Genomic DNA, 24,304 nt, shown 5'->3' with positions numbered 1-24,304 from the left:
CCTGTTATACTGCCTGGCCCCACTCATCCAAGGGTGTCTCAATTCCCTGCCTATCACAGAACTCTATGGAAAAGTTCTTTCCATCATGTCTCCTATCATAGCACCTGGGCCCTATTATACTGCCATCGTACCTGGTCTAATTGTGCGCAAAGTGCGACAGTATATAATCGTTCCCATTGTCACAGACAGGAAGCCTGTACTTCGGCTTACCAAGGTCCTCCATGGGTTAATTCTACTGACCCTCCCCCAGGATGCAAACACAACAGTTGCCTATCTCCCGGGTACCTACTTACTACTAGGTGAACAGAAGCAACAGACAGATGATGTAAACCACCATAGTAGTAGTAGTGATACAATCACTGCTCTTGCAACCCTTTATTTTTAACCTTCATGGCACCCCACGTGCCCTGCCCCACTGGCCCCACACGTCCCCCTGCCCCGCTGGCCCCACACGTGCCCTGCCCCTCTGGCCCCACACGTGCCCTGCCCCGCTGGCCCCACACGTGCCCTGCCCCGCTGGCTCTACACGTACCCTGCCCCGCTGGCCCCACGCGTGCCCTGCCCCGCTGGCACCACACGTGCCATGACGCGCTGGCACCACACGTGCCCTGCCCCGCTGGCACCACACGTGCCCTGCCCCGCTGGCACCACACGTGCCCTGCCCCGCTGGCACCACACGTGCCCTGCCCCGCTGGCACCACATGTGCCCTGCCCCGCTGGCACCACACGTGCCCTGTCCCGCTGGCACCACATCTGACTCTACTGCACCATCACAATATCTGTTTTTACTCTGTTAAGTGCCACAGTTCCTGGCTATTATGTGACATCACAGTACCTAGCCCCTTTGTGCTGACAGTCCTGAGCTTTAACATGCCCCAAGCATGACAGGTGGAGCCGGTCGGTCGAGCAGACAGCACGCTGGACTTGTGATCCTGTGGTCCTGGATTCGATCCCAGGCGCCGGCGAGAAACACTGGGCAGAGTTTCTTTCATCCTATGCCCCTGTTACCTAGCAGTAAAATAGGTACCTAGGTGTTAGTCAGCTGTCACGGGCTGCTTCCTGGGGGTGGAGGCCTGGTCGAGGACCGGGCCGCGGGGACACTAAAAAGCCCCGAAATCATCAAGATAACCTCAAGATAACAGTACCCAGCTTAATTCAAAACCACAGTAACTTGCCCTATTGTAACCACAGTAACTTGCCCTATTGTACCCAAAGTGTCTGTATAGAACTTTCTCGACTGTGCCCTGTATCACAGTACCTAGTTTAAGGACGATCCCAGTAGTACTGTTCCGAACCATAATGAAATCTGACCAAAGTAGCAACTGGGTCAACAAATCGTTGCCAAAGTTAAAATCGGCGAATGCCGATTTTAACATTCAAAATTTTCCCATAGATATGAAGTCCCCATGGCACAGTGGTAAAACACTGACTTGACTTGACCTGACCTAACCTAACCAAATGTTAAAAACTTTCAATTTTTGGTTTAATAAGTTATCAAATGTTTTCAACAATATTCTTGGGGCGTTCAATTTAAACTTGGACGACCATTGTGGAAATGCAACACACAGGTTAACCCAGCTGACAATCTGGTCAGATTCTAATAAGAGTTCGACCAGTACCATTGAGTTCATTCTTGACTCATAGTTGAGAATTCTGGGTTCAAATCCCGGGCGGCACAGTAATGGTTGGGCACATTTCTTATCACCTAATGCCCCTCTTAACCTAGCAGTAAGTAGGTATTCAGGAGTTAGTCAGCTTGTTGTAGAGCTGCATCCTTAGGAGGGTCAGTAATTTGATCCTAAAAGGGAGGGGGAACCTATAATATAAGCCTAACAGTTACTCTGTGTATAAACTGGCTGCTGTCCCCCGACACAATGAATTAGTATTGTAAATGTATTATTATTAAATGTGACCTGTGTCACAGTATTAGGCATCACTATGCCCCGTGTCACTGTACCTGGCTCCACTCTACCCCATGTCACAGTTTTTGGCTCCTCTGCACTGTGTCACTGGCTCCATTGTTCCCCGTGTCACAGTACCTGGCTCTACTGTGCCCCATGTCACCGTACCTGGCTCCACTGTGCCCCATGTCACGGTACCTGACTCCACTGTGCCCCTTGTCACAGTACCTGGCTCCACCGTGCCCCGAGTCACAGTACCTGGCTCCACCGTGCCCCGTGCCACAGTACCTGACTCCACCGTGCCCCGTGTCACAGTACCTGGCTCCACTGTGCCCCGTGTCACAGTCGCCACTCTGCCCCCCTCGACCAAACAAACAGTGTGGCTGGCGTCCGGCTGAGGTCTGCGTCCCGACCCACACAATAACACTACTGGCAACCCTAGTCTAATAATAATAATAAAACTACTACTCCTAATAATAAAACTAATACTAATAATAATAATAATAATAGTGTAAACTGCACCTAGCCTCAAAAAGAAGAGATGATAATAATAATAATAATAATAATAATAATAATAATAATAATAATAATAATAATAATAATAATAATAATAATAATAATAATAATAATAATAATAATAACAATAATAATAATAACAACAATAATAATAATAACAATAATAATAATAATAATAATAATAATAATAATAATAATAACAATAATAATAATAACAACAATAATAATAATAACAATAATAATAATAATAATAATAATAATAATAATAATAATAATAATAATAATAATAATAATAATAATAATAATAATAATAATAATAACAATAATAATAATAACAGCAATAATAATAATAACAATAATAATAATAATAATAATAATAATAATAATAATAATAATAATAACAATAATAATAATAACAACAATAATAATAATAACAATAATAATAATAATAATAATAATAATACCAATAGTAATAATAAAAATTTTGGAGGTGTGAGCGAATACGTGTTATATTGTAATATAATTAACAGAATTGCTAATTAAATTAGATAATAATAATTTTCATTTGTCACTTACTGTATTGCTATTTGCTATTCAAGTTCAAGTATGTTTATTGAGACAAGAAAAAATACATCTCAAAGGGATAGAGTAGCTTAGGCTATTTCTACCCCCCTCCACTTCAAGTCCCTCAGGGGCGCACAAATTCAGTGAGTACAGATACACAAATCACAATACAACATTTAACATTGCAGATTAATATAGTAAGTGTTACAATCATTGGGGCAAAATTCTTGTAGTTCCTAAGTATTCTGTCTATCATCAGTTGTATCCAGACTACGGTTGTGTGCGGTCGCTAGGTTGGCGCTCTTGGCGTCCGCTGATTGAAGGGAGGTGGAGGATTGCCCCATACTCTTCGTTTTTGCACGTGGTGATACAGGATATTGTGCATTTGTTCTCGATTATTGACAGCGTCGAAGAAATGGATGAGGCGGTATGCCTAAGTGGTAGTGAGGAGGACAGACAAGATGATAATCGACCGTTTGAACTAGTAGTGAACAAAAAGAAACGGAGAAATAATAACAGACAGCGAGACAGTGAGAGTGACGATGAGATTGCAAAGAGACCAAAGAATGAGACCCTACTCAGCAAGACTCAAGACAAGCAAGACAAGACAAGAAGGAAGAGGCTGTTGTTCCCTACAACATGCCAATTGAATTTCCACCAAAAGCTAGAGTGGACGGTACGTCTAGCTAAACAATGTTTGGAATACGAACCACTTTTCAAGGAGGGCCTTCACCGGCCCTACATAACAGTTGGGACTGAACAGGCCGTGGAACGCCTCACGACGGTTGGTTTTGAGAATGTAGTGATGGTTCCTCCAGAAGAAGGTATGTTGCACACAAAGATCATAGTTTTTCTGATCAGGGGGAGAAAGATACTGGCAGTATGGGGTGCTGATCTCGGGTCCGTGCTTACAACGCCAGCGTCCCCCTCCGACGTTGAAGAACAACCGACGACACAAGGCGGACGGGCAGGCGGACGAACGCTGAACTTGCAACGTAGGCTACATCGGGCTACACCGGCCAGGCGGGAACGCCTGGGAACCAACCTGCCGGGCAACACCGACCAGACGGAGGACATGGAGTAACGGTCCTGGCTACCCCCCAGGCAAGCAGGACACGAGCCTGAGGGCCTGGACGACGGAAAGCTTGAAATAACACACCGGGCTACACCGGCCAGACGTACGTCTGGGGACTACATGCCGGACTTACACCGGGCAGACGGACGTCTGGGGACAACTTGTTTGGCGACAACTCCGGGGAAGACGTACCTGGGACTCCGGGACTCCAAAGGGGCCTGGGACTAACACCCCGGGCAACACGGCCGGGCGAGACGTTCGAGGGCGACGTGCCTAATTGAGAACACACCACACACGCCAAGGACCCCGTGGGAACCAACCTGCCGGGCAACACCGGCCAGACGGAGGACATGGAGTAACGGTCCTGGCTACCCCCCAGGCAAGCAGGACACGAGCCTGAGGGCCTGGACGACGGAAAGCTTGAAATAACACACCGGGCTACACCGGCCAGACGTACGTCTGGGGACTACATGCCGAGCTTACACCGGGCAGACGGACGTCTGGGGACAACTTGTTCGGCGACAACTCCGGGGAAGACGTACCAGGGGACTCCGGGACTCCAAAGGGCCTGGGACTAACTCCCCGGGCAACACGGCCAGGCGAGACGTCCGAGGGCGACGTGCCTAGCTGAGAACACACCACACACCCCAAGGACCCCGTGGCCTACCAACCACGCGCTGCCACACGGAATGCTCAGGGCCTAGACGAAAGGGAGGGGGGGGGGGCCGCACACAGGCGCGCCCGTACGGGCGCAAGGCAGCCCGAGCCCCGACGTGGGGAAGCCGTGGCGCAAAGCCACGTGGATTAGCACCCAAATAAGGGAACAGGAAGGGCAGAACACAGCCCAGCCGTGCGCTCCACGGAGCGCCGTGCCACGTGGCAGCACGACCAGGCGTGTGCCCCGTAGCAGGCCCGGGCGAAGGGTCGGAACCTGGCCACGAACCGTCGCCAGCGGCGACGCGTGTCCGCACAGGGAGACCCGACCCCTGGGGACAGCCCAGGGAACCCGGCAGACCGGCAACAGGGAACACCCGAGGGAAAAACAGGAGAGTCGCGGAAGCACGCCCTGCCGGCCAGGCACGTGACGACCCGGCAAGGCATGGGCCCCAAGGCGGGGCCCGCCATAGGGCCGCCCACGCCTGGCCACGTGTCGCCGCCGCCAAGAACATGCGCCCCGGGCGTAGGACCGAACCTGGCCACAAGCCGACGCCGACGGCGACACATGTCCTCGGACAAGGAGAAACCTGGCCCCCTGGGACAGCCCAGGGAACCCGGCGGGCCGGAAACAGGGAGCCCCGAAGGAAAGGCGGGAAGGACGCCGAAGCACGCCCAGACAACCAGACACGTGGTCGATGGCGGCAAGGCATGGGCCCCAAGGCAGAGCACGAAGGGCGAAGGGCCCTTCACGCCTGGCCACGTGGCGACGCCGGCAAGGGCACGCCTGGCCGCCGACGGAGCCCCGGGCAGGGCGCGCGCCTGGGCACGCCACTCTGCGGGGCCCCCTGGACACGACGGGCGCGGCTGGACGGTGCCCCACCTGAGAGGAGACCGAACGCAGGCCCCTAGGGACGCGGCCCGGCGCACGCCGACCCTAAGCCAGCCACGCGACCTGCACGGCACGGGGGCGCCAGACACGGGGCCAAGAAGGGCGCCCCAGCTCTCCCGGGAACTAGCAGCAGAGAGCCCAAAGGACTAACTAAGTCGGCACACACGTACCGCGAGGGGATGGCGCTTGGCACACGCCGCACTGGGGAGGTCCTGACTAGAATTGAACAGAAAACCTCACCTTGGGGTTAAAAGTGTAGGGCAGGAGGCCCCTGCCGGATCGGTCTGGGGTGTCGAGGGCCCCATGATGTCCGTGAGAGAGAGGCCAGGTACCGAGGCAGCTGGCGTGATGTCCATCTCGTGCGAAGTCGGGCGGCCGGGGAGTGGTTGCGAGGGCGGGGGCAGGCGGAGTGAGGGGCAGAGCCCCTCTGTGCCCCCGTATTTATACGGCCCCAAACTGCCCGCGCAACGCCGCGGGACGCGCTGCGCAAATGTTTCTTTCTCCCCCATCAGAAACATCCCCACTTTGCGAAGCAGTGGCCATTTCAAGTTTCCAACTTATTTGGATCCTGACTGTCTTCTTCTTAACAATGATAATGTTGTCTGGGCGAAGAGGAACAGTGTTCGTGGTGACAAACGAAGCCAGGTTGTTGCCTTGGTAAAGGGTGAGGCGCCGGAGAAAATTTTTGTGCAAGGACTAGGCTATAGGAACGTTGCAAAATACGTTGAGGAGCCCATACTGTGCATGAAGTGTTCACGTTGGGGACATATGGCATGGAAATGCCAGTTTGACCCCAGGTGTCGGTATTGTGGGAAAAATCACGACTCGCGAGAGTGTAGAGTCAAGATTGAAAGAAGTGAAAAAATCATCCCATTTTGTTGCAACTGTCGAGGCAGCCACAATGCTGGTTCCTCTCTATGCCCCATGAAGCCTCATCTGAAAGAGACTAGAGCGGGTCCTACAAGCAGGATAGATGTATCCTCGCAGCAAGGAAAAATTGTGCAAGAGGAACATGGAGGAAACAGTTGGAAGCCAACGGCAGCCCCTATGATCAATGTGTGGGAAAAAGGGACGGAGAAAGTAAAGGCGAGCTTAGGGAAAGTACATCATGCAGTGGAAAAACTGAAACCTTGTGACGACAAGGTTCAGGACAATATGGTCACCTCTGAGGTTGGTAATCAAATTTTGGAGTATCTAAAAAAACTAGATAAGAGGATTGAGGCATTGGAAAAATTGGCTATGGAAGGTGGACGGGGTGAAGATGGTGGTGAAACAGGACGTGTAATTGAAAGTAAAACGAGACGTGAAATGGAAAGTGAAACGTGCGTAGAAGAAAGTAATGATGTGCATGAGGTAACGATGATAGAGGATAGTCAGGAGAATACACTTTCTAATAGTGTTAGCGGTGTTCAACCTCCTGTTGTGACAAATGGTGAAAGAACGGTTAAAGTAAAACGGGTTACAGAAATAACAAAGAAAATAGATATGAAAAATATTACCTTCGATGTTAGTAGTAGTTGTGAAGGTGAGGAGAAAGAAAAAATGTTACGGTGTTGGAAGGAAGTTTCTAAGGTACTCTTGTATCTCATGGAATGTGACGGACAGGGCAAAGGTAGTTTTATTATTAATCATGGATGAAAGTAAATTGAGAATATTATCTTGGAACATTAATGGATTAAAAACTAGAGCGGTGGATGTACACTATTATACACTTAGAGAGGATATTGACATAGTAGCACTCCAGGAAACTGGGGATGGGGATGGTAGCATACTGAGGCTAAATGGCTATAGAGGCTTTCACTTATATGCTGATGGAGGAACTAGGGGGGTCTCATGTTATGTCAAAAGTACCATACCTGCCGAGATAACTGGAATCCCTCAGAGATATAGAGGTATTGAAAGTATTAGCTTGCGGATACAATTAAAGGACCGAGAGTTAAATTTCATTAATCTATACATCTCTGATAGCTCCCTTGATTTACGATACTTGCCAGATTCCTTCTTTTCTGAAGATACACTTGTGGTAGGGGATTTTAATGCCAGACATCCAGCTTTAGGATCAATTAGGGGTAAAGCAAATAGATGCAGATGGTACCAGTTTTTGCAGGAACATGAAGATGTTCAACTGCTGGGCGAGCCCTCTCCTACTCATTTGAGGGGAGGGAGATTAGATTATGCTTGTTTAATAAATGCTGAGGGCATAGAGGGGAATTGTCTTACTATGGATGAAATGCTAAGTGATCATTTTGCATTACAAATACAGCTTAAACTAGATAAAAAGCATGCCTGCCTTCAGAGGAAAAGGTTAAAGTTTAATGAGGGAGAATTAAGGGGTCTTGTTGGCCATATTAAGTCTTGGTATGATACTTACAAGCTGGTTTCGGCAGAAGCATTTTATGAAGATTTAATTAAGGAGGTAGATGTATTTAATGCAACATTGAACCGGAAACCATCTAGTATAAAAAGGCATCCCCCCAGAAAAGAAAATTATACACATGACAAGATGCTTAAGGGGTGGACATTAACAATGAGGAGAGCTCACAGGGATTGGAATAGGAATGGTAGGATTGAGGAAGGGAAGAATGCTTTACTGGCAGTTGCTAGGCTGTGTGGGGAGAAGAGAAAGGAAATTAGGGGCAAGTATTGGCAGGAATTTGCAGAGAAAGTTGGGAGTAACAGAAACTTGAAGGAAATCTGGCAAGACGTAAATAAAATAAGGGGTAAAAAGCACAATTTTGTTGCACATCCAGACCCGCAAGGAATTGCAAATGGGCTCGTAAATAAATGGGCGGAAGCTGCCAAACTTAGTTCATTACCCGCTGTAACGAGAGAGTCATTAGATTCTTGGAAAGATCTAAGAAAGGATTTTATACTTATAGCAGGTAACAGTGGTGATGTCACTTGCACAGGTATTACCAGAGAAGAACTAATAACGGCGATTAAAGTTGGGAAATCTACCGCCCCTGGGGAGGATGGAGTAACTTATGAAATACTTAATGAACTTGCCACTATGACGAAAAGCCCACTTTTAGACCTCTTTAATATTAGTTATAAAGAGGGCAGTATTCCCAGTAAATGGAAAAAAGCTATGATCATCCCTATCCCTAAAGCCAATGGAGAGTATAGACCTGTGTCTTTAACCTCGTGTTTTTGTAAAATGATGGAGAGGATCATTTTAAATAGACTTTTATATATAATAGGTGATCAGCTGTCTAGTAATTTGTTCGGGTTCCTCAAAGGAAAAAGTACCTCTGATTGTATTATTAAATGTCTAGCTAATGAAAATGATTATTATAGAATTTTCATTGATTTACAAGGAGCTTTTGATAAAGCCAACAAAGAGGTTATTTTATATGAATTAGCTAGTCTTGGTGTTAAAGGGAAATTATTGCGCTGGATAGGGGATTATCTTTACGAAAGGAAGGCTCAGGTTTGGTATCAAGGCTGTATGTCAGGTGTGAGGTCTTTTGAACTCAGCACACCTCAGGGAGGAGTGTTGAGTCCCACCCTGTTTAATGTACTAATGAATAAGATAGCATCTGAGAGATACTCAAATGGGGTAACTCCGATCATATATGCCGATGATATTTTGTTTCAGGGCAAAGATATTTCAAAGGTTCAAACAGTGTTGGACAATTTCGGAAACCTGTGTCACCATATGGGATTGGTGGTTAATGAAAACAAAACTAAGTTTGAATGTAGAAGTCGGAGCCCCATTGTTTTGAAAATAAACGATAAAAATATAGAGAGAGTTAATATATATAAATATTTAGGCATATATGTTGGATATACCCATGAGAGTTTGGAAGCTGAGATGAACAGACTGTTGGGTCAATGTCGGAAGAGATTACAACCTCTGAAGGCCTTGGCATGCTGTGGAAAGGGAGTGGGAGTCCCTGTGCTACGAATGTTATACTTGAGTACTGTAAGATCTCTTATTGATTATGCTGCACCTGTCATTTCTTGTTTTGGTAAAGGTAGGATGGGCAAGTTGGAGAAGGTACAAAATGAAGCAATGAGAATTATCTTAGGATGCCCAAGAAATGCTATGATTGAGATAATGAGGATGGAGTTGAATCTGCAGAGTATTGGGGATAGAATTTCAGAGATAAATGTAGCCTCTGCCAATAGATTAATGAGAGGTGGGGGAGCTAATGAATTAATCCTCTCGGTTCAAAAGGTGGGAAGTAGTGAACAGTGTATGATGAAGAAGAGAGTATATATGAATAAATTATGTTATAATGTTATAAAGTATGATGTTATTACAGAGTGTATTGCTGTGCCCAAGAGAAAATTTACACCACCATGGGAGGATTGTAATGTAGATGTAGTAATTACTCCCTTGCATAAGAAAAAAAGTATGTATGAAATAGGAGAGCTGAGGGCAACATATGATTGTATAATTAGAAAACTGCATACGGAAAACACTCTACATGTATATTGTGATGGGTGGCTAGGGGTGGGAAGGCAGGATGTGGAGTCTTGATCAGGGAGTACACTGACATCGGCACTGTAGATACTGTTATTGGACGCCGCTTAACTGACAATGTCTCTTCAACGCAGGCTGAACTCCAAGGAGTATTAGCAGGATTACATGAAGTAGTCAAATGTGGTAAAAATGCTTGCTTCTTTATTGACAGCAGAGGAGCGTTAGAGTCTTTAAATAGCAGACGCCCAGTATATCAGAATATTGTGATAGAGTGTAGAGAGAATGTTAAGAGACTAGAAAAAACTGGGTATAAAGTAAGATTCATGTGGATCCCTTCACATGTGGGAATACTGTTGAATGAGGTAGTTGATGACATAGCGAAGAGAGCCACTGAAAAAACTCTTGTTGATGTTGTATGTCAGTTAACCGTGAAACAAATAAAAACAAGACTCAAGGTGATTCAGGAGGGTGAAGAAATGATAAAGAGAATGGCAATGGTGGACAGTAGTAACACACTTAAGAATTATTCAATAATAAATACAAATTCGTCCTTCACTTATGGTAAAGGAAAGTCTACTTGGAAGGATTCAATTTACATGAGATTACGATTAGGATATACATATATCTGGCAATACGGTGTTGATGTCAGTGAAAAAGATAAGGAGTGTAAATTATGTAGTATGCCGTACGCCCACACCTTAGAACATTATGTATTAGAGTGTCACCTTATTGAAAAATATAGAAATAAGGAAATAAATAGTGTACCACATCAAATTGTTTGGATGTGTGATAATGGTATAATAGACAGTATACTTAGGAGCTACAAGAATTTTGCCCCAAGAATGTAACAATTATATGCTGTACTTGCTGTATGCAATGTTAAATGGGATTCTTGTACTGTTATATGTCTATTTGTACTCACTGAATTTGTGCGCCCCTTGAGGGACTTGAAGTAGAGGGGGGTAGAAATAGCCTAAGCTACTCTATCCCTTTGAGATGTATTTATTGCTTATCTCAATAAACATACTTGAACTTGAACTTGCTGCCATAACAGCCTCCTGTACACAGTGATCCAGTCGTCGTACATACATGTATGTATGAGTGTGTGTACATGTGTATACAACATTAATAATTTTGTAACTAGCGTCAAACACTGTTACTTGCTTAGCTAACCGAACTAGAGGGTTCAGTTCCTGAACCGATTATGTGCCTCTGTAATCCTTTACACCACCGCCCACGGGATGGGTATGGGGTGCATAATAAAGAAAGAAATAGAAGAAATTGAAATTGCATAATACGGTTATTGACATTCAATAATAGTAAGATAAGTTTTGATATTAAGTTTTTAAGTAAGATAAGTTAAGATAAGTTTTAAGTAAGACAGTTTTGATATTCCTAGAGTACGACTTAATCAAACTAGAAATGCTCTACAAATCAAGGGGCCCAGAATGTGGAATGACCTTCCCAACCATGTTAAAGACTGTACCTCTCTCAACCAGTTTAAGTTAAAAACGAAGCTATACCTAATAAATTCCCTGTAACCTACCTTACCCTTCTATTGTCAACCAATGTCTGTTTTTTTTTTTTTTTAAGAGCGCTGTTTGTCGACATAATTGTATTTGTGCTGCTTTTTCATCTATGTTTTCATTTCTTGTTTTCATTCTACTCATTATCCTCAATTAGTTAAGCTTGTCATTTAAGTTTATCATGCCCGAAACGCTTTGCGTAATAGTGGCTTTAGGCATTGTATGTACTAGCTCTACCTATAAGTCAACCAATCTTTGTAAAAATTTATTGTATGTATGTACCTTACCTAAATAAACATTTTATTTTTTTTTTTTTTTATAAATCAATGAGGACCAAATGGGAGACTAGTGATCAGATGAATATTACAGACTCAAGAGTAGCCTTCTCTTCTTGTATATAAATGAAAAAATAAATTCGTTTGTTTAATTCTAATGCTTGTAGGCGAGAACAGGTGTGAACGCCAGCTAGCGCACAAGTACATGAGCGCCCAAAATACTTTTACACAAAAGACATGTACAGACAGGCGTGTGGCTTCTGACTTCTTTTTTATTGATTAATATTAAATATTAGGCGCTTACCTATAATATTTATCATTTTATGCAAGTATAACTATCACATAATAAATATAAAAGGAGTTTATCAAAAAACTGACAGAAGTGTTGTGTTTTGTGCGTTGTATCGTGTTTGTGGGCATTCGGGTGTGTTGTGTTTACGCTGGCGGGCGGCGTCCTTACCAACTCCGGATTATGTCTATTACATCACTAAACTTCATTTAATAACTATATGCCTGTTAAATAGAAGATTTTAATTGTTAATAACATTATATTGTCGTTTTAATATGGAACACGTACACATATGCGAAACGTCTAAAGCTGGTGTCCGAAGTGGTAAAAATATTAGTGTGCGATGTTGTCAATGTACGGAGTGTCTTGTATCCGAGTCGCCCCATCTCTCGACCGGGCGGGACTCGAAACTTAAATTAAAATTGCTATATCATTGGTCTCCAACATGATATATTTTCTTTGATGCACTCACAATAACGATTATAGCTCTGTCTTTCTGGAGGCATGTAATATTTTAGGCTTTATTAGCGTATCTTTGTTAATTACACAACATATTGGCAAGTGCGTAGGCGTCTGCACTCCATGGCCGAAAAGCTACTGAACGCCACTATAAAAACATATATATCTTCACTTGAGCTTTAAATATGTCTAATGTAATGTATTTAAAATAAAGCTTATATTTCTATCTTTCTTAAGACGTGTAAAACATTTGTGTTTATTAACGAATTTACATAAAATAAACATTCTTCTGAGAGAGTTGCTCTGTCGCTCAGTCTATGCGGGGGTCGGAGATCGGCGATTATTAAAATACATGAATCTTCATTAGAACTTTAATTATGTCTATGATAAAGTGTTTAAAATGAGCCTTATATTCCTATCTTTCTTGAGGCATATAAAAAATTTACGATTATTTACAAATTTACGTGAAATAAGCATTGTTCTGAGAGAGAGTTGCTCCGTCGATCGATCTGTCCGGAGTCGGAGCTCGGCTATTATAAAAGTACACGTATCTTCGCTTTAAATTTAAATATGCCCATGGTAAGGTATTTAGAACGAAGCTTATATATCTGTCTTTCTTGTGACATATAAAACTCTTACGTTTATTAAGGAATCTGCGTGAAATAGGCATGGTTCTGAGATGAATGCTGCGGTTTTCGAGTTTGACGAGCGATGAAAACTGCCACTTTTATACAACTACAAATATCTTCGGTTTTACTTAAAATATTTGTCTGGTAGAGGTTTTACATATAGATCGCGTTTCTGTCTTTCTTCTGACTAATAAATAATTTTGGTTTAATCAGTTATCAAGATGTTTTCAACAATATTCTTTCAGCGTTCGTCTTTTCCAACTTGGGCGACCCTTTTGGAAGCGCGATACTTGGGTTAACCCATCCTATAGTTGGGTCTGTTTCCAACTGGGGTTCGAATATCGGTAAGGAGAGCGTCGGCCATGAAGCCTTGTTTAAAGTATGAATATTTTTCCTCTCTAATAAGGTATAATTTCTGTGATGGATTCACAAAAACTATTTTATATCTGCCTTTCTGATAACATATACAAATATAACCTTTATTTGTGAATATTTGTTAATTAAGCAATATATCAGAGGGCGTGTAGGGTTCGATGTTCAATGAACGAAAAGGACTGGGTCACTGTGTACAGGAGGCTGATATGGCAGCAAACACTCTCCAGGCGACCATATATCTTGGATAAGTCGCTCCACACAATTGTCGCTTGGACTGTCGACTTCCTATGGCGTCACCTCTCACATATTTACGTCTCATTTCGTTATGAAATTAGATTATTTCAGAGTAAAAATAGGTTTGATCATGTTCTACGTGTAGCACCAACATTATAGTAAGTAAATATACCATATTTCTTCATTACTTACGTAATGCTAGGACGATTTGTGTAGTTTTGGGCCCATTTGGGCTGATTTGGGTAATTCTATGGACCGGTTGATGGCAGACATAGAATGCTTCCAACCACACGGGGGGTTTCTATAGGCCATTGCTCCTTGTGTCTCTTTGAGGGGGCTAGGTTCTGGCTCGTGGTTCCCGGTAGGCCTAAAACTCCATGCGCACAGATTGATGCCGAAGTCTAATATATCTGTAGCGAGTAGATTATCCCAATAATATACTCGCTCCAAATATAGTGTTAATATTCCTGTCAACCTTTGGAGATGAATGAGGTGAGATGTTGCCCAAGCAATATAAGCAGCGGTGTAGCGAACATTGGCTAGTCTACTTTCAAGTGTGGTCTAGAGCAGACACTTGCGAGATACTGTACCAACGCTCAGTGCGCTCAACTTACACCAACGTATCACCTGTGTACTTCTGTATATTCGACCAAATATATATATAGTATCTTAGTGTCTGTGTCTGTGTTTATTTGTCACCATACTTTACGTAACAATAGAACCGTTACATATCCATAGCAGCCTGCATAGCTCCGGGAAGCCTCAGTCTCTCGAGGTCCGTCTAATTACCAAAAACTACCACATACTACACACGCTTCAGAAAACTTCCTGGCAATACGTTAGTAATGAATAAATATGATATATTAAGTTAGGCTGACCTAACGTAACCTAACCTAACCTAACCTAACCTAACTTAACCAAACCTAACCGAAGCTTGGATCGTCGACTTGATTTGGCGTCACCAGCTTTTTATTTTCGTCTAATTTCTTTATAAAAAGATACTTTTTCGGATTAAAATTATGTTTTTTCATGTTGTATGTTCAGCACCAACATTGTAATGAGTAAATATATCATATTTATTCATTACTAACGTATTGCCAGGAAGTTTTCTGAAGCGTGTGTAGCATGTGGTAGTTTTTGGTAATTAGACGGACCAGTCTCTCGCCCAGAAAATGGTGTTTCATTACATTCAACGCTGGTTTTTGGTTAGTTTTATTTCTCCTCTTGTGTACAGGGCACTCTTATTTGCCACATATTAAGGGTATTATAATTTGCATTAATTTTCTTGAAATTTTACTACCCATAGCATCTATAATAATAATTTGAATCATTCATCACAAAATGTTAGCATTTTACTTAGTGTACAGGGCACTCTTATTTGCCACATATTAAGGGTATTATAATTTGCATTAATTTTCTTGAAATTTTACTACCCATAGCATCTATAATAATAATTTGAATCATTCATCACAAAATGTTAGCATTTTTACACCTTCATATACAGCCCATCCTCCTGTTTTGGTAGTACTCGTAGTAATGATGAGGACCATAGTATATACAGTATACCGATGTACAAAATTAGAAAGTAGAAATCTGAACTAGTGAGTTGGACAAACTGGGAAAAACTATTTTTGTGTTGCTTTGACAAACTAACCTAACCTTTCTAGGCCTAATACACTGTATCCGGGGCCTAATGAAGAACATGTGTGCTATACTAGGCCTAAGAATGTTTTTAGCTTAATTTATTTTAAAAGAATTCCTTACTAGTCAGTATACTTCTATCAAAGAGCCAAGTACATATAAATTCATGACTATTGGCAACTATCACAATAGGTACTATCTAAACAGGAGGATGGGTTGTTATATATGACATGCAGTCACCATGCTTAGCAGGGTTGTTTTGACTGTACTTGCATCTGTCTTGTCATGAGCAACCTTGGTGCATGTATGACTAACTGCTTTGAGGCCGTGTAATCCCCCTCAAAGGGACTTTTGCATGATTGCTTTGAGTTTGAAGGATGCTCATAGTTTTTGCTAACAATCATTCTGGCTCCATAATTTTTTTTTTTTTTTTTTTTTTTTTTTTTTTTTTTTTTTTTTTTTTTTGAGATATATACAAGAGTTGTTACATTCTTGTACAGCCACTAGTACGCGTAGCGTTTCGGGCAAGTCCTTAATCCTATGGTCCCTGGAATACGATCCCCTGCCGCGAAGAATCGTTTTTTCATCCAAGTACACATTTTACTGTTGCGTAAAACAGAGGCTACAGTTAAGGAATTGCGCCCAGTAAATCCTCCCCGGCCAGGATACGAACCCATGACATAGCGCTCGCGGAACGCCAGGCGAGTGTCTTACCACTACACCACGGATGCTGCCTATTGGGTTGGAAACCTACGACCTTGTGGCCTGTGTGGACTCGAGGACAGCTGTGTCCTAGAATGTGGTTTGTTCTGTGTCTGCTTTGAATTGGCTGCTTACAGTTGTCTTTCAGGTCCACCTTTAAATCTATGTTGTCTATCATTACAAACTTTATCCTCTTTAGGTATTCTATTATTCTCAACCCATTTAATTTTCCCTAGCACTAACTATGCTGAATACTATTCAGTGACACTAATCTGAATTTTTTTTCCCTTTGCCTGTGTCCTGTTGTTAATATTGGGACTTCATTTACCATCCTTTACCACTGAAGCCACCTCACAATTACTCTGTAAAACCTTGGTAATATAGCAATCTTAGATAATACTGTACAACAAATCTTTTGTACCTTTAGGAGGAAACTAGGCTTGAATCTGGAATCTTTTTTTTTTATTTCCAGACAGGACAAATTAAATTGTTTGGAATGTTTCCTTTCACCTAGCAGTAAATAGGTACCCGGGACTTAGGCAGCCGTTGTCCAGGGAAGGTCAGTAGCTAGACCTGGGGGGTACTTCACCCCTGCTTGGCACCTTTTGATAATTACTTGTGGTACCTTGATATAAGCATAGTGTGTACAGAGGCTTCCTGTTCCAAATAAAATGAGTTAATTACATGCAGTTGCCAACCTACAAATGAGATTCTTTCTTGTAGGGTTCTTGAATCTGCTGATTGTAACAACCAGATTTTCCATATGCATGCCATACTGCGAGTTAATTTTTGATGGTCCAAGAGTGCATCCCCTCATTATTTTTTACAAAAATTTGAGTTTTATTACAAGCCAACCTGTCCTCTTAAAAATAATGTCGCTTTTGGCCGTTTGCCTGTATGGCCGAAAGTGGATGCAATTTGAAAATGAAAAAAAAATTGAAAGTTTGGGATTTTTTATTTCAACAACTGTAAGTTAAGGGTCTTCTGATAGGTTAGGTGGGAGGAAATTCTCAGTTACAAAATGTTATGAAAAACGTGAATTAAAAGTTTCCTCTCCTAACCTGTCCGAGGAGGGCCAGACGACTCAAACAGAACAGTACGTCACTTTTGAGTCAATTTCTTTTCAAATTATGTCCAAATTTGGTCATAGTGGCATATGAGCCAAAAGTGACGTTATTTTTAAGAGAACGGAGTGTACAAGCACTGCTTTTTACCTTGAAAGAGTGAATTGTTCTAATTTGATGCTTTTTGAAGATCATAAAACTAATTCCTATAGAGGCAATAAAAGATAAAAGTCATTGATGCACCACCAATACACTTCATTGAGGCACTTTCTAAGCAACTGAATAATTAGTAGCACTGTCATGTGTGGACCTCAGAGTTGGTTTGTATAGCAGGATTAGGGGCTAAAATGGTGATAGAGGCCACTTACAAGGTCGGATGTTCTCAAGTACTCAAACGTGACATTTACCCAAAACATGTTATATAACCTGTGCTATACAAAAATATTTGGTAATATGTATGGGCACTTGTGTGGGGAGGAAAATTTGTACCAAAGGATAGAATATACAAAGTAACAATATACAGGAATTATTCTGATCATGAGTTGCCTGCACTTTATTTTAAGACTTGACAAATATACCTCCAAGACTCCTTTTGGATTGACCATATACAGAGTCTGGGCAAAATCTTCATTTAGTTAAGTAATTGTTTTCACATAGCATATACCAGATTATTTTCAAAGTTGATTTACTTTTATCAAAAGATTCCTTATATGAATTACGGTGTATTTTTGCTTATATAATTCCTTATTTTCAGGTTAAATATATAAATAGTTGTAGGAAGGAAGATCTTCCAGCATTTTTTTGTTTAACTGTAGTTATCATGCATATATATCTACTATATCAATATTTTATTGCATTTCACAATATAGTATTCATGTAAGTTCAACGTTACAATCAAAATGTCTTTATTCATTGTATTGATCTTAAAAATAGAGAAGAAAGTTCTTTCTCTTGGCAGTTTGATAATCAACAAGTGGCAAATTATAAGACTTGGCCATTTTGTAATACTTGTGTTAGTGTAGCCAATCTTATCTCAAAAGTTAAAGGCTATAGGGTGACCCAATCCTGCTCTCCCTTCGTTCATGCAGAATTTGACCATAAACAAAGTGAATTTACCTTAAATTATAATAACTACCTCACATGATAATTTTGTTATATGTAACAATCTTTGAATTTTCTGCACTCAACAGGGTGGATATGTAAAATCTTCCCCTAAATATTTAGGCTGCTGGCCATCTCTACATTTTATATTGGACCCAACAATAACGCATAAAATATTTGCTGAAGAGTTTTACATAAGTTGAGCAGGCTCCACTTGTTTACACTAGCAAAATAGAAGTATATCTTCAAGTATAATTAATGGTGAGGGAAAAATTAAAGTATTAAAGATTGCAAGATTGAGAAATTGAACAAAATTAAATAGCAATGTCTGAAGAAAGTATGGATTTAGAAATTGGGGAAAAAATCAGCATTGCAAGTGAATGTCCATGGGGAAAAATGGGGCAAGACCAACTTTTCACATGTCTTGAGCATGCATGGCCAACTGTTTGCCTTTTAATAACTTTCAGAAAAAATATAATTTAAATGATTTTTTTTCAGTCACCAGAATACATTAAATTTATATTTGAAATACAATTTAGTTTGAATTCTACAAAAACATATAAATTATGTCAAGAAATAATCTAACACAGCTGTTTGGGACATTTGCTCTAAATGGCACAAAACTTAAATATTCATTATTTTACAGTAATATTTCAAATATGATAGTCAACTAAATTTATGTAATTTAGATAAAGTGCAATGCAGTTTTATGAGCAAGTAAGGTGCAGAATGTAAGTGTATTGTACAGAGACTTGAAAGATGGCAATATAGGCACATGTTCTTGAATGTAAATGGTCTCGCCATGACTACTGTACACCCGTACACACTGACGAGCATTTGCATAACACCAGCATTCGGTAAACTTTCACAAATAACTTAACACAATTATCACTTCTTCCTTGCACAAAATAATTCCTAATTTATGCCTAAGCAGGGTTAAAAGTGCTGTTATTCCTCTACAGAACTCAAAACAAGCATCTACTATACCATTAATGGACGTAATTCACCATAAACACTGATGATAAAAATACCCTCATTATTATTATCCAAAGGTAGAAAAATACTGGCTGACTCTGCGGCCCAGGGGCATTATGCCAAGAGGATGGACACTTTGATTCTTTGGCACATTGGCAAAATCGCCTATGGGTAAATACTGTTCATAATACATCAAGATAGGACATTTCCTTTTTGTGTGTTTTTGGTAAATCTCCTCAACATTTATATTCCATCTAACATATTGAGAAGTAAAAAGGTTGAAAATATTTACCTCCTGCACACGCGTACACAACTGTCACTTTCACTATTGACACTGTCTTAACTGGTGAAAATAATGCAGTCCACCAATTATGTATCTTATATAAATTAAATTGAAATTGCAACACTAGAGCATTAACCAATTACACTAATGTATATAAAGCAAGGCTTTGCTAACACAGACAGCCTCTACAAGGCATATTTTTAACCATTTCAATGAGTTTATCTACAGTACTTTGATAATACTGATCTATACAAAACAAAAACGAACAAAATGAAAAAGCTACTGTGGACTTTAAAAAATACTGCAATCACTTGAACTGACCCTCTGTTAGCACACATACAGATAAGGCTGATCATATTTGTATTGCCAGGTGTAATCTGGACCTTATTATAACCTGACAATGGGATCACACTCACTGATTCTGTTATTAATATTTTTCATGTTCACAGTAATACTTGGCACTACAGAGGAAGCAATCTTACATATGCAGTGAATATATAAATATATATATGTATATATACATATATGTCTATAATATCTAAATATAAATTCTTATCAAATTGACTAGAACAAGACTAGAGTTTACATACAATACACTTTCATACAGAAAATCAATAGCATTACAGTATATAAATATTAATTTTCCAAGTCATGATAATAAAATCTTCAAATATATATATATATATATGTTAAATATTAAAGTTATCAATAAATAATACAGCATTTTCATGACAATCCAAACAAAATGCTTATCTCAGTCTTACTGAAGCTTAAGAGGAATGCATAATTGAGAATATTCACAAAACAAAGACAACTTAATTAGTTTTCCATTTAGTACTATAATAAACTATGTACACAACTTATCCATGCATAAGTGATATTTGGACCACATTTCAAAGGATACTTAAATATGCTTATCAAATATGAAACTTTAAACTTTATACATAAAAGTAGTCCTGGTAAAAAAAAAAAAAATTATGCAAATACAGTACCATCTAATTATGTAATGTAGATACTGTTAGTGTCATACTCTTTATAAAATGTTAACTACTTGTCAATGTTAAAAAAATTGAGCTTTCTCAATGGCAAAAATATATCTAGGAAAATTAATTTTGAAACCGCAACCTTATGAATGATAATTACCAACAATAAACATAAAATGATCTTATTGAAATACCTTATTGCAATATAGTACATTGAATAATTATTGGTTGTTAAAAAACAAACTCGTACAGTACATTGTTGACTAGATCAAGATAGCCAAATGAGAAGACCAGCTCTGAGCCATATGGGGTAGCTGATTTGTCTGTTTTAGTGAGTACATACAATAAGTACCCATTAAATCTCTCATGAGCATACATACTACTCTAAGGTCAAACTTGACATTAAAAAACACTTATGCAAGGCCTTGATGTTGAACTGATTTATTTATTAAAGTACTTGCTTAATGTGACTGAATTAAGCTACATGTGTGTTAATTGTATTTACAATGTCATGGATGTTAAATTAAATCTGCCCTAATTTATAAGAAACTTTAGTATATATTTTTTAACGTGTTATATTGAAAATGATGCAGTTATGAATATATATTTTTAAGGAAATGTATATAATACTCTATGCCTAATGTGTACATATAAATGTAACTGCATCTATGTGTGTAATAAAAAGACCTAATTAAGATGTACAGTAAAAGTGTAAACTATAAATTTTGTAGACCCCAGTGTTTGCTCTTGTTAAGAGTACAAAATACCCTGTTCATGGATGTAAATGAGTGAAGACAGATGTTTACAGAATGACAATGTTGGCAATACAGTAACGCTTTTCAAAAACAGTTATACTCAAGAAATTAACTTAAACATACCACTTAACATAATTTGCAAACACTAGGAAATCTACAAGTTAATTAGTGCTCCCTAAAAAATCTGAATGTATAAAATGGACCAAATCTGCTTACCCAATTTTCCATCCAAAAAATGGATTTCCTTTCTGGAATAATTAAAAATAAAAATTATAAATAATAGTACTGTACCTGTATTTATAATTCCAGTACTGTATTTAGAAATAGGCCTTTATAAATTGAGCAAACAAATTTTAAGTTTTTTCTTTCTTTTGAGGCATCAGAACGTATTGCAAGAGCATGCGTTATGACCGTAACTATTTTCTTATGAGACTGCTTGGGTATAGATAGGTCAAAATGCTTTTTCTGACTCTTTTTACTGATAACTCATAGTTATCTACTGATAGTTGAAGCCAAGTAATGCAAGAAAAGTATGGATACATCAGGCAATGTAAAACTTCCTTACCATAGATAAGACAGCAGTTATTAAAAGCAGCATTATCATGGCTGGAAAGGCAAGCAGCTGGTGGATAGCATTGGTTCTAGTGGTGCAACCCGTCCTCCTAAGGTTTCAAAACGCCGAGAAAACTGTTAGTGTCCTCTCCTAACCTAACAGACTAACCCAGAGGACCCAAAACAGAAAACAGGACAGTATGTCACTTTTGCAAGCCGCTTCCATTTTCTAGTCCATTTTTTGACCTTGGTAAAGCAAACGAGTGAAAAGTGACATTCTTTGTAAGAGGACATTCATTTGAGTGCTGAACATTTCTGACATGTAGTCTGCTTTTTGTTTTATTATTTGACTAAAATGGATGGCAGTGGTGGAAAGAAGTGACATACTGAAACCTTTTAAACATGAGGATTCCCAATGCATCATTTAAGCCTGAGAGTGGTTGTTGGTGGTGCAGTTGCAGTCTGTTTCTCAAAGAATGGCATTTACCATGGGAATTGAGGACTTCAAAAGCCAGTTCAAGATAACTGCAAAAGTTTACCAGATACCAACTATTCAGATATTTATATAATACACAATTCAATGTAAGAAAAAACGAAAAATTTTCATGGCCAAAAAAATGGCAAATATTTGTAAATCCAGATTGTGTAAATCTGAATAATCTGCAATGATGCAATTCAGATTTTTGAGGGAGTTCTGTATTGTATATTCAACTTGAATTATTGTATACTGAAGTTTAAAAGTTAATGAAATGTGATGTTTGAAATAAGACACAAACAGAGGATATTTGTAGATCCTGGGAGGCAAAGGCTGGCTTGATCAGTAATACTGTACTGTGAAGTCATTGCCAGTCTCAACAGAAAAACTCCATTTTATTCCACATCTTGTACTCTGCTTCAGTGTTCTCATAGAACTGAATGGCCTGCAATAAATACAAATAAATCAATTATGCTCAATAAAATGGAACCATTACCCCTCAACATTTTATTTATTGAACCGTAATGAAATTGGAATGTGAATGAGAAATTGTACATAGCAAATTACATGCCTGAAAAGCTAAAGTTTGATGAAGCCTTTACAGACAAAATATTACCTACTAATAAAGTTTACTCTCACTTACTACTTTTTGTACATTATAACACAAAGTATTATTTCATACACAAATTTATTAACATTAAAATATTTTCACAATTTGTCATTAATATGAAAAAATGAGAATCCTATACTAACATAACATTGTACAGTTTGTAGTTACTCCTTCACAGTATTTTTTCTATATAAACTACTGCAGGTGTGTGTATTATAATTTACTTTTTACATTGCTGAATTTACTGCCAAAAATGAATCAACTACGAGCTCCACATCTATAACTTAATTTTCATCATTAACCCCACCTTGTGATACACCTCTTTAAAATACATGCACAATATGCATCCAGCAAACACACACTACTGTATAACCACATTATTTTTACTATCCTGACTTTGATGGAACAATGTTGTGATTGTGTGTATGATAAACAGCCGGAAAACCAAACCCAATTTACTTCATAGTCATTGGTTGTTGCAAGAGAAACCAACCCTTCTAAATGAGTTGGGGTTAATCCCCCCATGCCCCTATGACATTCCTCATACAATCAGAGCCTCAGACAACTTTCTATGGTGATTTGATGGCAAGCATCTGGCTTGCAACCTCGGACAGGTTCAGACACACACCACTCCTTTTTTTACAGATAGCTTGGTCATCAAAAGAATGTCATTATTAGTACTGTACTAGAAAAAGGTGGTGGTAATGCTGAACTACATTCATTACCTAAATTTGAACAGCAAGTACCTGCCTAGATATTAAAAGTTTTGGACATATTAGTCGACTACTGTTAACTTCAAAATCTAAAGCCCAAACTTCAAATTACTACAAACTTAACTATATTTCAATCATTAATTCTAGTTGATTTTAAAACAAAATACTTTATAGTAGTGCAATTCTAAAGTGAACATAATTCTTAATGAATAAGAAGCAGTGGTACATTTGAACACTTTGCATGAAAATAATTGTGTAATCAGCTACTGTACTGCAGGCATTCCTGTTTGAATTGTACCATAGTATTCCTAAACTACTACGTTAATTTTCCTGCGACTTTTAAAGCTTAACATATCAGTAATAAACGTCTGGACGTATTAGCAATAAGTATGTACAAATAATCACCAAATTATCACCAATGTAAAAATGTGCTGGGTGGTTCTAAACATATGGGTGGTATGTTACAGGCATAGGAAGGAATATTCTGTGCAAGTTTATGCAATTTACGATCAAATAGTACAGTGCACATTATTGCAAATTTTTTGATTCAGTAAATGTTAATATTTTACTTTGTCTTTAAATTTCCTAAAAGGCAGTCTGACGTATTCTCATTGTAAACCTACCCAGAAAAA

At 39.7% G+C, this 24,304-nt stretch overlaps 2 protein-coding genes across 12 annotated transcripts in view; both read right to left on the bottom strand.

The window, feature by feature from the left end:
- LOC123759084 (NEDD8-conjugating enzyme UBE2F) overlaps window positions 1-2,354 on the bottom strand; it is a 50,276-nt gene extending 47,922 nt beyond the window's left edge. Inside the window, exon 1 of one of the 4 annotated variants that reach the window (XM_045743924.2) lies at window positions 2,220-2,354. The gene's annotated coding sequence lies outside the window, so the exon portion shown is untranslated. The other 3 variants (XM_069324921.1, XM_045743925.2, XM_069324920.1) reach the window with 3 other exon arrangements.
- A 19,851-nt stretch (window positions 2,355-22,205) lies between these two features.
- The window catches only part of norpA (no receptor potential A), a 386,572-nt gene continuing 384,473 nt past the window's right edge, over window positions 22,206-24,304 (bottom strand). For all 8 annotated transcript variants that reach the window (XR_011228590.1, XR_006773000.2, XR_011228591.1 and 5 more), the window contains one exon: window positions 22,206-22,794. Coding sequence is in view for 5 of the 8 variants with exons in the window: in XM_045743920.2 (XP_045599876.1) it covers window positions 22,726-22,794 (69 nt within the window). In the remaining 3 variants the exon portion in view is untranslated. The remainder of the gene's footprint in view (window positions 22,795-24,304) is intronic.

Source organism: Procambarus clarkii, chromosome 15 (assembly GCF_040958095.1).
Source record: "Procambarus clarkii isolate CNS0578487 chromosome 15, FALCON_Pclarkii_2.0, whole genome shotgun sequence".
Classification (NCBI taxonomy): Eukaryota; Metazoa; Arthropoda; class Malacostraca; order Decapoda; family Cambaridae; genus Procambarus; species Procambarus clarkii.
The sequence above is the reverse complement of the archived record's forward strand: the minus strand, read 5'-3'. Positions and strand labels throughout refer to the sequence as shown.